At 36.4% G+C, this 15,169-nt stretch overlaps 1 protein-coding gene across 1 annotated transcript; it reads left to right on the forward strand.

The window, feature by feature from the left end:
- The first annotated feature begins 5,304 nt into the window (after positions 1–5,304).
- LOC139857398 (aspartic proteinase 36-like) lies at positions 5,305–9,213 on the forward strand. Its single transcript, XM_071846149.1, has 10 exons — positions 5,305–6,127; positions 6,542–6,671; positions 6,915–7,162; positions 7,271–7,495; positions 7,593–7,755; positions 7,859–7,932; positions 8,184–8,274; positions 8,365–8,440; positions 8,782–8,853; positions 9,018–9,213. Exons 1-10 carry the CDS (start codon positions 5,895–5,897, stop codon positions 9,161–9,163), a joined length of 1,458 nt encoding a protein of 485 aa, XP_071702250.1. The 5' UTR covers positions 5,305–5,894; the 3' UTR covers positions 9,164–9,213.
- The last annotated feature ends 5,956 nt before the right edge of the window (positions 9,214–15,169 follow it).

The raw sequence follows: 15,169 nt of genomic DNA on the forward strand, positions 1-15,169 counted from the left end.
TCAAAGTGTTAAACCACCAAACTTTTTGTTAGGAAGAGGGGATCGCCTGGACGTTGGGAGATATAAATTTGAGAGAAAAACAACTCTATTACTCACAAGAATAGATTTACAGAGTATTACAAAACTCTTACAAAAAAACTCTCAAACTCACACACACTCTCTAGGTTGTGATTACACTTCTCTGAGTGATTTTGGATGATTTACAACTGAGGTTTGCACCTCTATTTATAGTAAAAATTCTATGGCGGTGGAATGGTGTGAACGGAGAAGGTTGGCGGCCGTCATCGTCATCAACTTTGCTACCTCCATATGAGTTGTCAAGGTTGCCTACTTTGAATATCTAGAAGGTGGGCTTCTAGATTGTAGGCTGGAAATCTTCAATTCTCCCCCTCCAGCCGAATCCACAAACATTCCAGTTATGTCTCTGCATAACTCCAACTTCTCTCGAGTCACCACCTTTGTTAACATATCCGCAGGATTCTCCTTTGTATGGATCTTCACTAGTCTCAACAGTTGTCGATCAATTACCTCGCGTATCCAATGATAGCGAATATCAATATGTTTTGTACGAGAATGGTACATGGAGTTCTTGCTCAAATCTATAGCACATTGACTGTCACAATATACCTTGTACTCCTTTTGCTTGATTCCAAATTCTTGAAGATAACGCTTTAACCACAACATTTCTTTTCCAGCTTCTGCGACAGCAATATACTCTGCTTCAGTTGTGGATAATGCAACACACCTCTGTAGTCTTGACTGCCATGAAACAGCTCCCCCTGCAAAAGTGTAAATGAATCCTGAAGTAGATTTCCTACTATCAGGATCTCCGGCCATATCCGCATCTGTATAGCCTTCCAAGATTGGATCAGCTCCCCCGTAACAAAGACATAGATTCTTTGTACCTTTAAGATATCTGAGAATCCATTTTACCGCCTCCCAATGCTCTTTCCTGGGGTTCGAGAGAAAACGACTCACCGTTCCCACTGCATGAGCAATATCGGGCCTTGTACACACCATCGCATACATCAAACTTCCAACTGCTGAAGAATATGGTACTGAAGACATCTCCCCGATCTCTTCCTTGGATGAGGGACAAGAACTCTTGCTTAACTTGAAATGGTTAGCTAATGGAATGCTAACAGGTTTGGCATTGTTCATATTGAAACGTGAAAGCACTCGTTCAATATACTTCTCCTGAGATAGCCATAACCTTTTATTCTTCCTATCTCGGGTTATCTGCATTCCCAAAATCTGTTGAGCCTGTCCTAAGTCTTTCATGTCAAAAGACTTAGAGAGTTCCTTCTTCAGCTGGTTGATCTTCGTTACGTCTTTCCCTACGATCAAAATATCGTCTACATAAAGTAGAAGAGCAACGAAATCTCCTTCAGAAAACTTCTGAATGTAGACACACTCATCTGCTGCAGTTTTCTTGTACCCGTGACTCACCATGCACGAGTCAAACTTCTTGTACCACTGCCTAGGTGCCTGCTTCAAACCGTACAAACTTTTCTTCAGCTTGCATACGAGGTTATCTCCTGAAACCTCAAAACCTTCTGGCTGCTCCATGTAAATTTCTTCATGTAAATCTCCATGAAGAAAAGCTGTCTTTACATCCATCTGTTCAAGCTCCAAGTTCATACTTGCGACCAATCCAAGTATGACTCTAATTGAGGTCATCTTGACTACTGGTGAAAATATCTCGTCAAAATCAATCACTTTCTTCTGTTGGAATCCTTTGACTACAAGTCGTGCTTTGTATTTCACCACTTTTACACTACCATCCTTTTTCAGCTTGAACACCCATTTATTTTTCAGTGCCTTCTTCCCGCGTGGAAGTTCTACAATCTCATAAGTTTGATTTTTCTGCAGAGAATCCATCTCATCCTGCATTGCGAGCAACCATTTTTCTTTATCCTTATGAGTTACTGCTTCATGAAAACTCTCCGGTTCTCCATCTTCAGTAAGTAGAAGGTACTCGGATTCTGGATATCTACTCGATGGAATCCGACCTCGTTCAGATCTACGAAACTTCTGGAACATTCTGAGGAGATCCACCATCATCTTGACCTTGTGATGGTTCTGGAACGTCTGGCAGATGGGGTTGTGGCTCCCCCTGCTCAGCACCGTCATTTTTCTCATTATCTTCTACTTCTGGAATTTCTTCCTGCACTGAAAATTCATTTCTCATGAATGATTCCGTTGTTGCCTCTGGCACCTGAGCAGCAACATTTGTCTTCTGAGATATTGTGGGCTTTTCAATATCTTCTATTGTCTGGCTTTCATGGAACACTACGTCCCTACTTCTGATCACCTTTTTCTCCTTTGGATCCCATAATCTGTATCCAAATTCTTCATCTCCATAGCCTATGAATATGCATGGAGTGGTCCTTGCATCCAGCTTCTGCCTGAGCTCCTTGCATACATGTGCGTACGCCAAACATCCAAATACTCTTAAGTGAGAGTATGATGGATCCTTTCCAGACCAAAGTTTCTCCGGAACTTCAAAATTCAGTGGTACTGATGGAGATCGGTTGATCAAATAACAAGCGGCTCTGACTGCTTCTCCCCAGAATGGCTTTGACAGCTTAGCCATACTGAGCATGCTCCGAACACGTTCCATGATTGTTCGGTTCATTCTTTCTGCTATACCATTATGTTGAGGGGTACGTGGGACCGTCTTATCATGTCGGATGCCATTTGATCTGCAATAGGCATCGAACTGCCTGGAAGAGTATTCACCGCCATTGTCGGATCGAAGACACTTTAACTTCTTTCCTGTCTCACGTTCTACCATGACATGGAACTGTTTGAAGTAATCGAACACCTGGTCCTTCGTCCGTAAGAAATATACCCACACCTTTCGAGAAGTATCATCGATAAACGTCAGAAAGTATCGATTGCCGCCAATTGATTCAACCTCCAAGGGACCGCAAACATCAGAGTGTACCAGACTGAGTAACTCTGATTTTTTCGTTGAAGAGGAATTAAACGAGACTCTATACTGCTTACCAAACAGACAATGATTGCAAGGATCTAGTGCAGCATCCTTGTCTACATTGATAAGCTCCTTCTTTATTAGGGTAGACAACCCTTTCTCACTCATGTGACCGAGTCTCTGGTGCCATAAATTTTGTGAAGCCTCCTTTTCTGCAACATTAAGGCTGTCTGTGCAGATCTTCACATGAGTTTTGTATAGTGTGCCACAAATGTGTCCTCGAGCGACTATCATAGCGCCTCTTGACAATTTCCATGTGCCTTTACTGAAATGACTATCATAGCCCTGTTTATCGAGAGCTACCCCAGAAAGTAGATTCAGCCGAAGATCTGGCACATGGCGGACATCCTTCAGAGTGATTGTGCTCCCGGAACTTGTCTTTATCTTGACATCACCAATTCCGACAATCTCAGCGGAACTGGAATTTCCCATCTTCACAGCTCCAAAGTCTCCAGCTTTGTATGTTGTGAAGTATTCCTTGTATGGAGTCACGTGGTAGGAAGCTGCAGTATCTACCACCCATTCTGTGTCTTCTCGTGAGACGTGAAGGCATGTCTCATCATGGGTTGAACAATAAGCTACATCACCAGGGATAGTCACTAATGTTTCTCCACCCTTATTCTTCGGCTGTGAACTGCTTTGACTTTGTTCCTCTTTTAATCTATAGCAGTTCTTCTTCATATGTCCCTCTAATCCACAATAATGGCATTTATATGTTGGTTTTCTGCCATCAGCTGACCTGCCCCTGCTCTTGCTTCTGCCTCTCCATTTATTTTTGCTACTCATTCGCTGTCTCCCCCGATTCTTTGTGACAAAGGCATGGGTCTGATCTGTGCCCATGTCTTTTCTCCTTGCCTCTTCACTGAATAGGGCATCCTTGACCATTGACACGGTAAGTTTGCCATTCGGGGCTGAGTTGCTGAGTGTTACTACCAGCGTTTTCCAACTATCGGGAAGGGAACTAAGTAGCAGTAGCGCCTGAACTTCATCGCCAAGCGGCATCTCTACAGACGATAACTGGTTGACCAAGTTCTGGAACTCACTGGTATGCTCGGCAACTGAAGTTCCACTTTTGAGCTTTATGTTGACTAAACGCCTCATCAGCAGGGCTTTATTCCGAGCAGTCTTGGCCTGGTACATGTCCTCCAACTTTTTCCAGAGGACATATGCGTCTGTCTCTTGTGCAACAAGGTGGAAGACACTATGATCAATCCATTGACGGATCTGACCAATAGTTTTTCGGTTTGATTTCTTCCACTCTTTCTCTTTGGCAGAATCAGGGTTTATACCCTTCAATTCAATAGGATCGAACAAATCCTTACAGCTGAGGAGATCTTCCATCCGAGGTTTCCACAGCGTGTAGTTTGTGGCTGTGAGCATAATCATAGCTCCGGAAGATGATGTTGACTCTTCTGTGGACATTATCACCTTACAAATAATTTTTTAACACAAACGGGGTTGAATTGTAGAAAACAGAGATCACCGTTATGTCCTGAACGGTTGAAAATGGTGGAATAGACACTTCGCGGCTTAAATTCCACTTACGGGGCAAAATTATAATTTTTATAAACTTCAGGGACCCAAAATGAAATTCTGAAAATTTCAGGGACCAAATTGTAAAATTTCAGAATTGCTACAGTATCGCTACAGTACCGCTACAGTACTGCTACAGTGACTTGATACAGTGCCGCCAGCTGCTACAGTGAATTGCTACAGTGATCGTCTTCTCCGGCGAAAATTCCGGCACCGGTCGTCTTCTCCGGCGAGATTCCGGCGAGTTGACCAAACTTTGACCGCGTTTTCTGGGCTCGTTATAACTCCGTTTAAGTCACCGTTTTTTGCGTTGGACTCGGTTCGACGAGACCAATCCAATGGTACACTCAAAATTGGATTTTGAGAAAACTTCAGAAAACCCAAAACTCGACCAACGTCTCTGTTGATACCACTTGTTAGGAAGAGGGGATCGCCTGGACGTTGGGAGATATAAATTTGAGAGAAAAACAACTCTATTACTCACAAGAATAGATTTACAGAGTATTACAAAACTCTTACAAAAAAACTCTCAAACTCACACACACTCTGTAGGTTGTGATTACACTTCTCTGAGTGATTTTGGATGATTTACAACTGAGGTTTGCACCTCTATTTATAGTAAAAATTCTATGGCGGTGGAATGGTGTGAACGGAGAAGGTTGGCGGCCGTCATCGTCATCAACTTTGCTACCTCCATATGAGTTGTCAAGGTTGCCTACTTTGAATATCTAGAAGGTGGGCTTCTAGATTGTAGGCTGGAAATCTTCACTTTTGAAAGGTAATTGAAAAAACAGATATATTTTGGCATTGGGTGTGTGAGTTATGTTGCCGTTAAAAAAATGTAACGACAAACAACTATGAAGACCACATAAAGAAAATGGGCGTTGAACTTGCGGGCATAGCGCAACGGCTCTCCCTTGTACCTGAGGTCATAGGTTCGATCCTTTGGGATGACTATTTATGGTAGATGTAGTAAAGATAATAGTGGGTATATCATCAACCAAAATGGGCATTTTCGAAACTTGAAAATAAATAAGGCAAAAGTAGGGATTGTACTAAAAACTTAAAAATATAAAAATAAAAGTCAATGTATTGATCTCCATCACAAGTCCATCACCTCCTGACATTATGAGACATGGGTATAAACCACCACAACCATATAATTCCGTTAAATCTGTTATTCCTTTTCTCTAATTACCTTTTGCTTCTAAAAAATAATGTGGGTTTCTTTTCTTTCATTCTTCCCTTCCTTCTTTCTAATAAATCTACACGCTTTTAATGAATAAATCTCTCTCTATAAGAACATATATACAGATATATAAAACATAAAAAAACACACAAACATAGGATTAAATTTTGGGTTATGGATGTGTACAGAAGAAATGTTGGTGTTTTCAGAATTGGGTTTGTATTGGTTGTAGTTTGTGAATTATGTATGTTGGCATTAGCCAATGTGGTTTTTCATGTAAAACATAAATATGCAGACACCAATAGATCTTTAAATGTACTTAAACATCACGATGCAAATCGTCACCGGAGATTTTTATCTGCAGCCGAAGTTCCTCTTGGTGGTGATGGCAGCCCGACCTCTGCAGCGTTAGTATTTTTTATTTCTTCATAAATACATATGATTATAATTGTTGGTTTTCGACTTGATTTTGAACATGTGAATGTGGTTTATGGATCGTGTTATATGACTTGTTTATTGTATATATTGCAAATTGCTTGATTTAATCTAACAAAAAATATAATGTATATCAATTTTCATTTTATTTCTAGTTTGGTCACCGAACTTTACAAACCACTAGTGGTTGAGGTCTCAGGTTCAAACCTCACTGACATGTCTTAAAGTCATACACAAATCTGTCTCTGGTATCAATGCCCGCTTTTGTAGATGTTGACTTTTGTGCTGACTTTTCATAATAGTTGTATGTTTGTGAAGTTGCAGATTAAAATGAATGTCCAATTCTAACTTATTTTAGGAACATGTTGTTTGCTTTGCTTTTGCAGTCTTTATTACACTAAGATTCAACTCGGTTCTCCTCCAAAGGATTTTTATGTGCAAGTTGATACAGGAAGTGACCTTTTATGGGTCAACTGCATCGAATGTGAAAAGTGCCCTACGAAAAGTGACCTTGGAGTATGTATCAAACTTTAGTATTTCACAATTCACATTATTATACAGGAATTTGCTAACGACAACACTTAGAGCTGTCATTAACTTGCATACGATGTTTGTACATGGCAATTATTCATTGACTTTAAGTGGCAGTTATTGAATTGTACAAACATTTTATGCACGTTAACGACAACTCTTAAGAAAATCCTACAATAAGCACGTATCCAAACAACCCTTGACGGTTAACATCCATGTTATTGACAGGTACCTTTAACTTTGTTTGATCCAAAGGACTCATCGAGCGCCAAAAAGGTATCTTGTGATGATGAGTTTTGCAAGTCGACCTTCGGTGGGCCCAGTGACGAGTGCAAGGCTGGAATGCTCTGTGCGTATGCTGTGGCATACGGTGACGGGAGCTCAACTTCTGGATTTTTCGTCACTGACAATATAAAACTTTCCCAAGTATCGGGAAACCGGCAGACTACCTCTATGAGTGGGAATGTAACATTTGGGTAAGTTTTGTATGATCGACCCAACCCATATTGCAACCGATAATCCACGTCTAAAAATGATATGCTAAAGTTTATGAATGATGTTTAATAATTTTGGATCCAAGATAGGTGTGGAGCTAAACAATCTGGCGAGCTAGGTTCATCGGAACAAGCACTAGATGGTATTATTGGATTTGGGCAGTCAGAAACTTCGATTCTTTCGCAGCTTGCTTCAGCTAAAAAGGTGAAAAAAATGTTCTCGCATTGCTTAGATGGTAATAAAGGAGGTGGCATTTTCGCTATCGGAGAAGTTGTGCAGCCAGAAGTTAAAACAACACCATTGCTTGCTGATAAGTGAGTATAAAACTATAGTATTATCGTTCATTAATAGTTCTAAAAACTCAAAAGATTATATATACAAGCGTGACGTTCTTATTAATCTGCATTGTAGGACACATTATAATATTGAGTTGAAGTCAATTGATGTGAACGGTGATGATGTTAAAATCTCGTCAAGTATATTTAACTTTTTGAAGAAGCAAGGAGCTATAGTTGACAGTGGTACTACTTTGGCATATTTTCCTGATCAGATTTACAATCAACTAATGGATAAGGTATGAAATTAACTTTCATATTTTAATTGTGTTCCTCTTTAGCTTTTTTATATCTATTTATATTTTCTGTTTTATAAAACATGATGCTATCTTTTTGGCCTAGATCATAGCTGCACAGCCCAACAACAAGCCACGTACAGTTGAAAAGATATTTAAATGCTACAAGTACTCTGGCAAGTACGTGTTCTTTTAACTGCGTGTTTTTTTATTTTATTGTTTGTTTTTTCCTTTGATGGTTTAGTTATGATTTTGTTTCATATCATTTGGCTTGTTTTGTTGTAATGTTAAAAATGTAAGCAGAATGTTATCTAGTGAAACCAGTGCATCCTCAGAAGTATATTGTTATTGAAAAGCGTAATTTGGAAACATTTCAAGTCGAATTTACCGAAATTGACGTATTTTCTCTTTGTATTTATTGCATGATGCAGCATTGATGATGGTTTTCCGGATATCACTTTTCATTTTGCAAATTCGCTTTCACTGAAAGTTTCTCCTCATCAATATTTTTTCCAAATCGACGTATGGATATGTATACTTATATTAAAGGATAATATTATCTGATCTAATTCTTGACTTTTGATAGTAATTAGTATGGTCCTATCTCTTCAGGATGATGAATGGTGTATTGGGTTTCAGAACAGTAATCTTCAAGATAAAAGTGGAGGAGATCTAACTTTGTTGGGAGGTAGGTGAAAATTAATTTATAATTGGAATTCAGAACAGGTCAAAAGGAGTAACCATGTAGTCAGGTGTCAAAATGGGTCGGGTTCCTTTGATCCCCAACAATATCATTTTAGACAAATTAACATATTAAATGTAAAATATGGATCCAAATATTCAAACCTAATACATATTTCTATAACTAACACAACAAGAATCGGCAGTTTTGAAGCTAAAGTAGACACCTTTGACTCCCAAAAGAAGTCAAAGACGGACTTTTATGAGTACTTGAGTATCATTGTTTAACTTGTAGGTCTGTATTGTTATTGGGTATCATTTGAAATTTTAAATTCTTTTCATATGCAGATCTTGTTCTATCAGATAGGCTGGTTACCTACGATATGGAGAATGGAGCCATTGGATGGACTGATTATGATTGTAAGTATACTTCCCTATGTTCGTTGTTCATAAAATGTCATAGCACAGTAACTTATTAATCAGTTAGATAACTGAAATTTTTTGAACTGTTCTTAGCTTTAACCAACTGCAAATCATGTAATGATCTTAAAGTTAAAACATTTTTGGTTTTGGTGTCATATTAGGCACGTCAAGCATCAAAGTGAAAGACGAAGAGTCTGGGAATGTATATGAGGTCGTTGCAAAAGATATATCTTCGTCACATTGTATATATTACTCTAGAATGATTTTGGGATTTCTGTTATTTTTTGCAGTAACCTGGATCAAGTAAACAGGCTAAAATGTAATTGTATTTAAACTCCATGTAATATAGTTGTGTTTTGAGTGTAATATATGCTGAAAATAGATAGTCTTTACAATTATTACAAACTACAATTACAATCTTATTAACAAATACTTAATACTTAGACTACTCGTTACCGTGACGGTGACGTGGAGAGATTTGACTTCTTTTAGTTGGGATGATTGTAATGTGACAATTTCATTTTTTTTAGATTGTTGGACAATAGTCCAAATTATGACAAACATTTAGTAGACAAATTCAAATTGTCTTTTGCATGGTGAAGAAATCAAAATGAAATTGTCTTTTCATGTGTGAAGTAATTGTAGAAAAGTTTGATTTGCCTTGCTCAAAAGTCAAGATACAATGTATACATGTGGTGTTTAGCAATAGTTGCCAAATTGAAGTTTGCAAGGTATACACGCCTCTCCATGTTTCAAGTCAAAGAAGACGGCATGTCATTAATGGTTTTACAAGGATGTAGTTAGGTTTTCACATGTATATATGCATCTATAAATAGATGGACTTGGAAAGGATAGAAGGCATCCAGAGGGATCCATCCAAGTGAGGATCACAAGATCACAAATGAGAGAAAAACATAGTTGATAGGGTTTATCAACGGAGTATGTTTATTTGTGAGGTCGAGAGTTTTATTCTTGTAAGGAGTGTAAAAGGGTGTACGGGAAACTAAGATTTTATCCTAAAATCTAAGGGGCTTGGGTTTGGGTTAACTCATAGTGTACTTTTTCTTGTACCGGGATCTTTTATATTATAAGAATAAAAGGAACTCTTGGGGTGGACGTAGGCAGGGTTTTGCCGAACCACGTTAAATCGTCGTGTTATCAGTTACTTTACTTTGTTTTCTATTATTTCTCGCAAGTTTGTCTCAAACAATTATATCCTCGCTTCCGCTAGTGTGGGTGCGCTAGACAAATTGTCACAACAAGTGGTATCAGAGCTTCCAGGTGTTTCGGATAGTTTTTGTTTGGAGATGGCGAGAAACGGTGGTATGCAATTTAAGGTGGAGCCATTTGAGATGGCGGATGAGGATTGGTATATTATTGAACACATGGATGTGTTTAATGGTCTGGTTAATCAACTTGAATAAGTTGAGGTTTATATGGAGGAAGAAGATAAGACCCTTATTCCGCTTGCCTCTCTTCCTAGTTCGTATGATATTATGGTCACTACTGTTCTTTACGGAAATGCTAATGTAAAGATGGAGGAGGTAGTACCGGTAATCTTATCACAAGATAGGAGACGAAGATCCAGTGACCGTTTTGAGCATGGGTTTGCTACGGTTGGTCATGGAAGGGGAAGGCTTGCCGAGAAGAGATCTAGAGATAACAATAGGTCTAGATCAGGAGACGGCGTGAAGGGTATCCAGTGCTTCAAATGTCATGAGTGGGGTCACTATAGGAACTATTGTCCACTCTGGAAGAACGATGAAGATAAATCCGGGGGTTCGTTGGCTGCAGTTGCTGTAGTGACCCGAACTTTTCCATATTTATATATATTAATTGAGATTGATATTTACATGATTAAATGTTTCCAACATGTTAAGCAATCAAACTTGTTAAGACTTGATTAATTGAAATATGTTTCATATAGACAATTGACCACCCAAGTTGACCGGTGATTCACGAACGTTAAAACTTGTAAAAACTATATGATGACATATATATGGATATATATATAGTTAAAATGATACTATGATAAGTAAATATATCATTAAGTATATTAACAATGAACTACATATGTAAAAACAAGACTACTAACTTAATGATTTTTAAACGAGACATATATGTAACGATTATCGTTGTAAAGACATTTAATGTATATATATATCATATTAAGAGATATTCATACATGATAATATCATGATAATATAATAATTTAAAATATCATTTGATATTATAAACATTGGGTTAACAACATTTAACAAGATCGTTAACCTAAAGGTTTCAAAACAACACTTACATGTAACGACTAACGATGACTTAACGACTCAGTTAAAATGTATATACATGTAGTGTTTTAATATGTATTTATACACTTTTGAAAGACTTCAATACACTTATCAAAATACTTCTACTTAACAAAAATGCTTACAATTACATCCTCGTTCAGTTTCATCAACAATTCTACTCGTATGCACCCGTATTCGTACTCGTACAATACACAGCTTTTAGATGTATGTACTATTGGTATATACACTCCAATGATCAGCTCTTAGCAGCCCATGTGAGTCACCTAACACATGTGGGAACCATCATTTGGCAACTAGCATGAAATATCTCATAAAATTACAAAAATATGAGTAATCATTCATGACTTATTTACATGAAAACAAAATTACATATCCTTTATATCTAATCCATACACCAACGACCAAAAACACCTACAAACACTTTCATTCTTCAATTTTCTTCATCTAATTGATCTCTCTCAAGTTCTATCTTCAAGTTCTAAGTGTTCTTCATAAATTCCAAAAGTTCTAGTTTCATAAAATCAAGAATACTTTCAAGTTTGCTAGCTCACTTCCAATCTTGTAAGGTGATCATCCGGAAATGTCCCGTTCTTATTGATTAAAAACGTTCCATATTAATTGATTTCGTTGCGAGGTTTTGACCTCTATATGAGACGTTTTTCAAAGACTGCATTCATTTTAAAACAAACCATAACCTTTATTTCATCAATAAAGGTTTAAAAAGCTTTACGTAGATTATCAAATAATGATAATCTAAAATATCCTGTTTACACACGACCATTACATAATGGTTTACAATACAAATATGTTACAACAAAATAAGTTTCTTGAATGCAGTTTTTACACAATATCATACAAGCATGGACTCCAAATCTCGTCCTTATTTAAGTATGCAACAGCGGAAGCTCTTAATAATCACCTGAGAATAAACATGCTTAAAACGTCAACAAAAATGTTGGTGAGTTATAGGTTTAACCTATATATATCAAATCATAATAATAGACCACAAGATTTCATATTTCAATACACATCCCATACATAGAGATAAAAATCATTCATATGGTGAACACCTGGTAACCGACATTAACAAGATGCATATATAAGAATATCCCCATCATTCCGGGACACCCTTCCGATATGATATAAATTTCGAAGTACTAAAGCATCCGGTACTTTGGATGGGGTTTGTTAGGCCCAATAGATCTATCTTTAGGATTCGCTTCAATTAGGGTGTCTGTTCCCTAATTCTTAGATTACCAGACTTAATAAAAAGGGGCATATTCGATTTCGATAATTCAACCATAGAATGTAGTTTCACGTACTTGTGTCTATTTTGTAAATCATTTATAAAACCTGCATGTATTCTCATCCCAAAAATATTAGATTTTAAAAGTGGGACTATAACTCACTTTCACAGATTTTTACTTCGTCGGGAAGTAAGACTTGGCCACTGGTTGATTCACGAACCTATAACAATATATACATATATATCAAAGTATGTTCAAAATATATTTACAACACTTTTAATATATTTTGATGTTTTAAGTTTATTAAGTCAGCTGTCCTCGTTAGTAACCTACAACTAGTTGTCCACAGTTAGATGTACAGAAATAAATCGATAAATATTATCTTGAATCAATCCACGACCCAGTGTATACGTATCTCAGTATTGATCACAACTCAAACTATATATATTTTGGAATCAACCTCAACCCTGTATAGCTAACTCCAACATTCACATATAGAGTGTCTATGGTTGTTCCGAAATATATATAGATGTGTCGACATGATAGGTCGAAACATTGTATACGTGTCTATGGTATCTCAAGATTACATAATATAAAATACAAGTTGATTAAGTTATGGTTGGAATAGATTTGTTACCAATTTTCACGTAGCTAAAATGAGAAAAATTATCCAATCTTGTTTTACCCATAACTTCTTCATTTTAAATCCGTTTTGAGTGAATCAAATTGCTATGGTATCATGTTGAACTCTATTTTATGAATCTAAACAGAAAAAGTATTGGTTTATAGTCGGAAAAATAAGTTACAAGTCGTTTTTGTAAAGGTAGTCATTTCAGTCGAAAGAACGACGTCTAGATGACCATTTTAGAAAACATACTTCCACTTTGAGTTTAACCATAATTTTTGGATATAGTTTCATGTTCATAATAAAAATCATTTTCTCAGAATAACAACTTTTAAATCAAAGTTTATCATAGTTTTTAATTAACTAACCCAAAACAGCCCGCGGTGTTACTACGACGGCGTAAATCCGGTTTTACGGTGTTTTTCGTGTCTCCAGGTTTTAAATCATTAAGTTAGCATATCATATAGATATAGAACATGTGTTTAGTTGATTTTAAAAGTCAAGTTAGAAGGATTAACTTTTGTTTGCGAACAAGTTTAGAATTAACTAAACTATGTTCTAGTGATTACAAGTTTAAACCTTCGAATAAGATAGCTTTATATGTATGAATCGAATGATGTTATGAACATCATTACTACCTTAATTTCCTTGGATAAACCTAATGGAAAAGAGAAAAATGGATCTAGCTTCAACGGATCCTTGGATGGCTCGAAGTTCTTGAAGCAGAATCATGACACGAAAATAAGTTCAAGTAAGATCATCACTTGAAATAAGATTGTTATAGTTATAGAAATTGAACCAAAGTTTGAATATGATTATTACCTTGTATTAGAATGATAACCTATTGTAAGAAACAAAGATTTCTTGAGGTTGGATGATCACCTTACAAGATTGGAAGTGAGCTAGCAAACTTGAAAGTATTCTTGATTTTATGTAACTAGAACTTGTAGAATATATGAAGACCACTTAGAACTTGAAGATAGAACTTGAGAGATATCAATTAGATGAAGAAAATTGAAGAATGAAAGTGTTTGTAGGTGTTTTAGGTCGTTGGTGTATGGATTAGATATAAAGGATATGTAATTTTGTTTTCATGTAAATAAGTCATGAATGATTACTCATATTTTTGTAATTTTATGAGATATTTCATGCTATTTGCCAAATGATGGTTCCCACATGTGTTAGGTGACTCACATGGGCTGCTAAGAGCTGATCATTGGAGTGTATATACCAATAGTACATACATCTAAAAGCTGTGTATTGTACGAGTACGAATACGAGTGCATACGAGTAGAATTGTTGATGAAACTGAACGAGGATGTAATTGTAAGCATTTTTGTTAAGTAGAAGTATTTTGATAAGTGTATTGAAGTCTTTCAAAATTGTATAAATACATATTAAAACACTACATGTATATACATTTTAACTGAGTCGTTAAGTCATCGTTAGTCGTTACATGTAAGTGTTGTTTTGAAACCTTTAGGTTAACGATCTTGTTAAATGTTGTTAACCCAATGTTTATAATATCAAATGAGATTTTAAATTATTATATTATCATGATATTATCATGTATGAATATCTCTTAATATGATATATATACATTAAATGTCTTTACAACGATAATCGTTACATATATGTCTCGTTTAAAAATCATTAAGTTAGTCGTCTTGTTTTTACATATGTAGTTCATTGTTAATATACTTTATGATATGTTTTCTTATCATAGTATCATGTTAACTATATATATATCCATATATATATCATCATATAGTTTTTACAAGTTTTAACGTTCGTGAATCACCGATCAACTTGGGTGGTCAATTGTCTATATGAAACATATTTCAATTAATCAAGTCTTAACAAGTTTGATTGCTTAACATGTTGGAAACATTTAATTATGTAAATATCAATCTCAATTAATATATATAAACATGGAAAAGTTCGGGTCACTACAGTACCTACCCGTTAAATAAATTTCGTCCCGAAATTTTAAGCTGTTGACGAATCTTCTGGAAATATATGCGGGTATTTCTTCTTCATCTGATCTTCACGCTCCCAGGTGAACTCGGGTCCTCTACGAGCATTCCATCGAACCTTAACAATTGGTATCTTGTTTTGCTTAAGTCTTTTAACCT

This window comes from Rutidosis leptorrhynchoides, chromosome 1 (genome assembly GCF_046630445.1).
Source record: "Rutidosis leptorrhynchoides isolate AG116_Rl617_1_P2 chromosome 1, CSIRO_AGI_Rlap_v1, whole genome shotgun sequence".
NCBI lineage: Eukaryota > Viridiplantae > Streptophyta > Magnoliopsida > Asterales > Asteraceae > Rutidosis > Rutidosis leptorrhynchoides.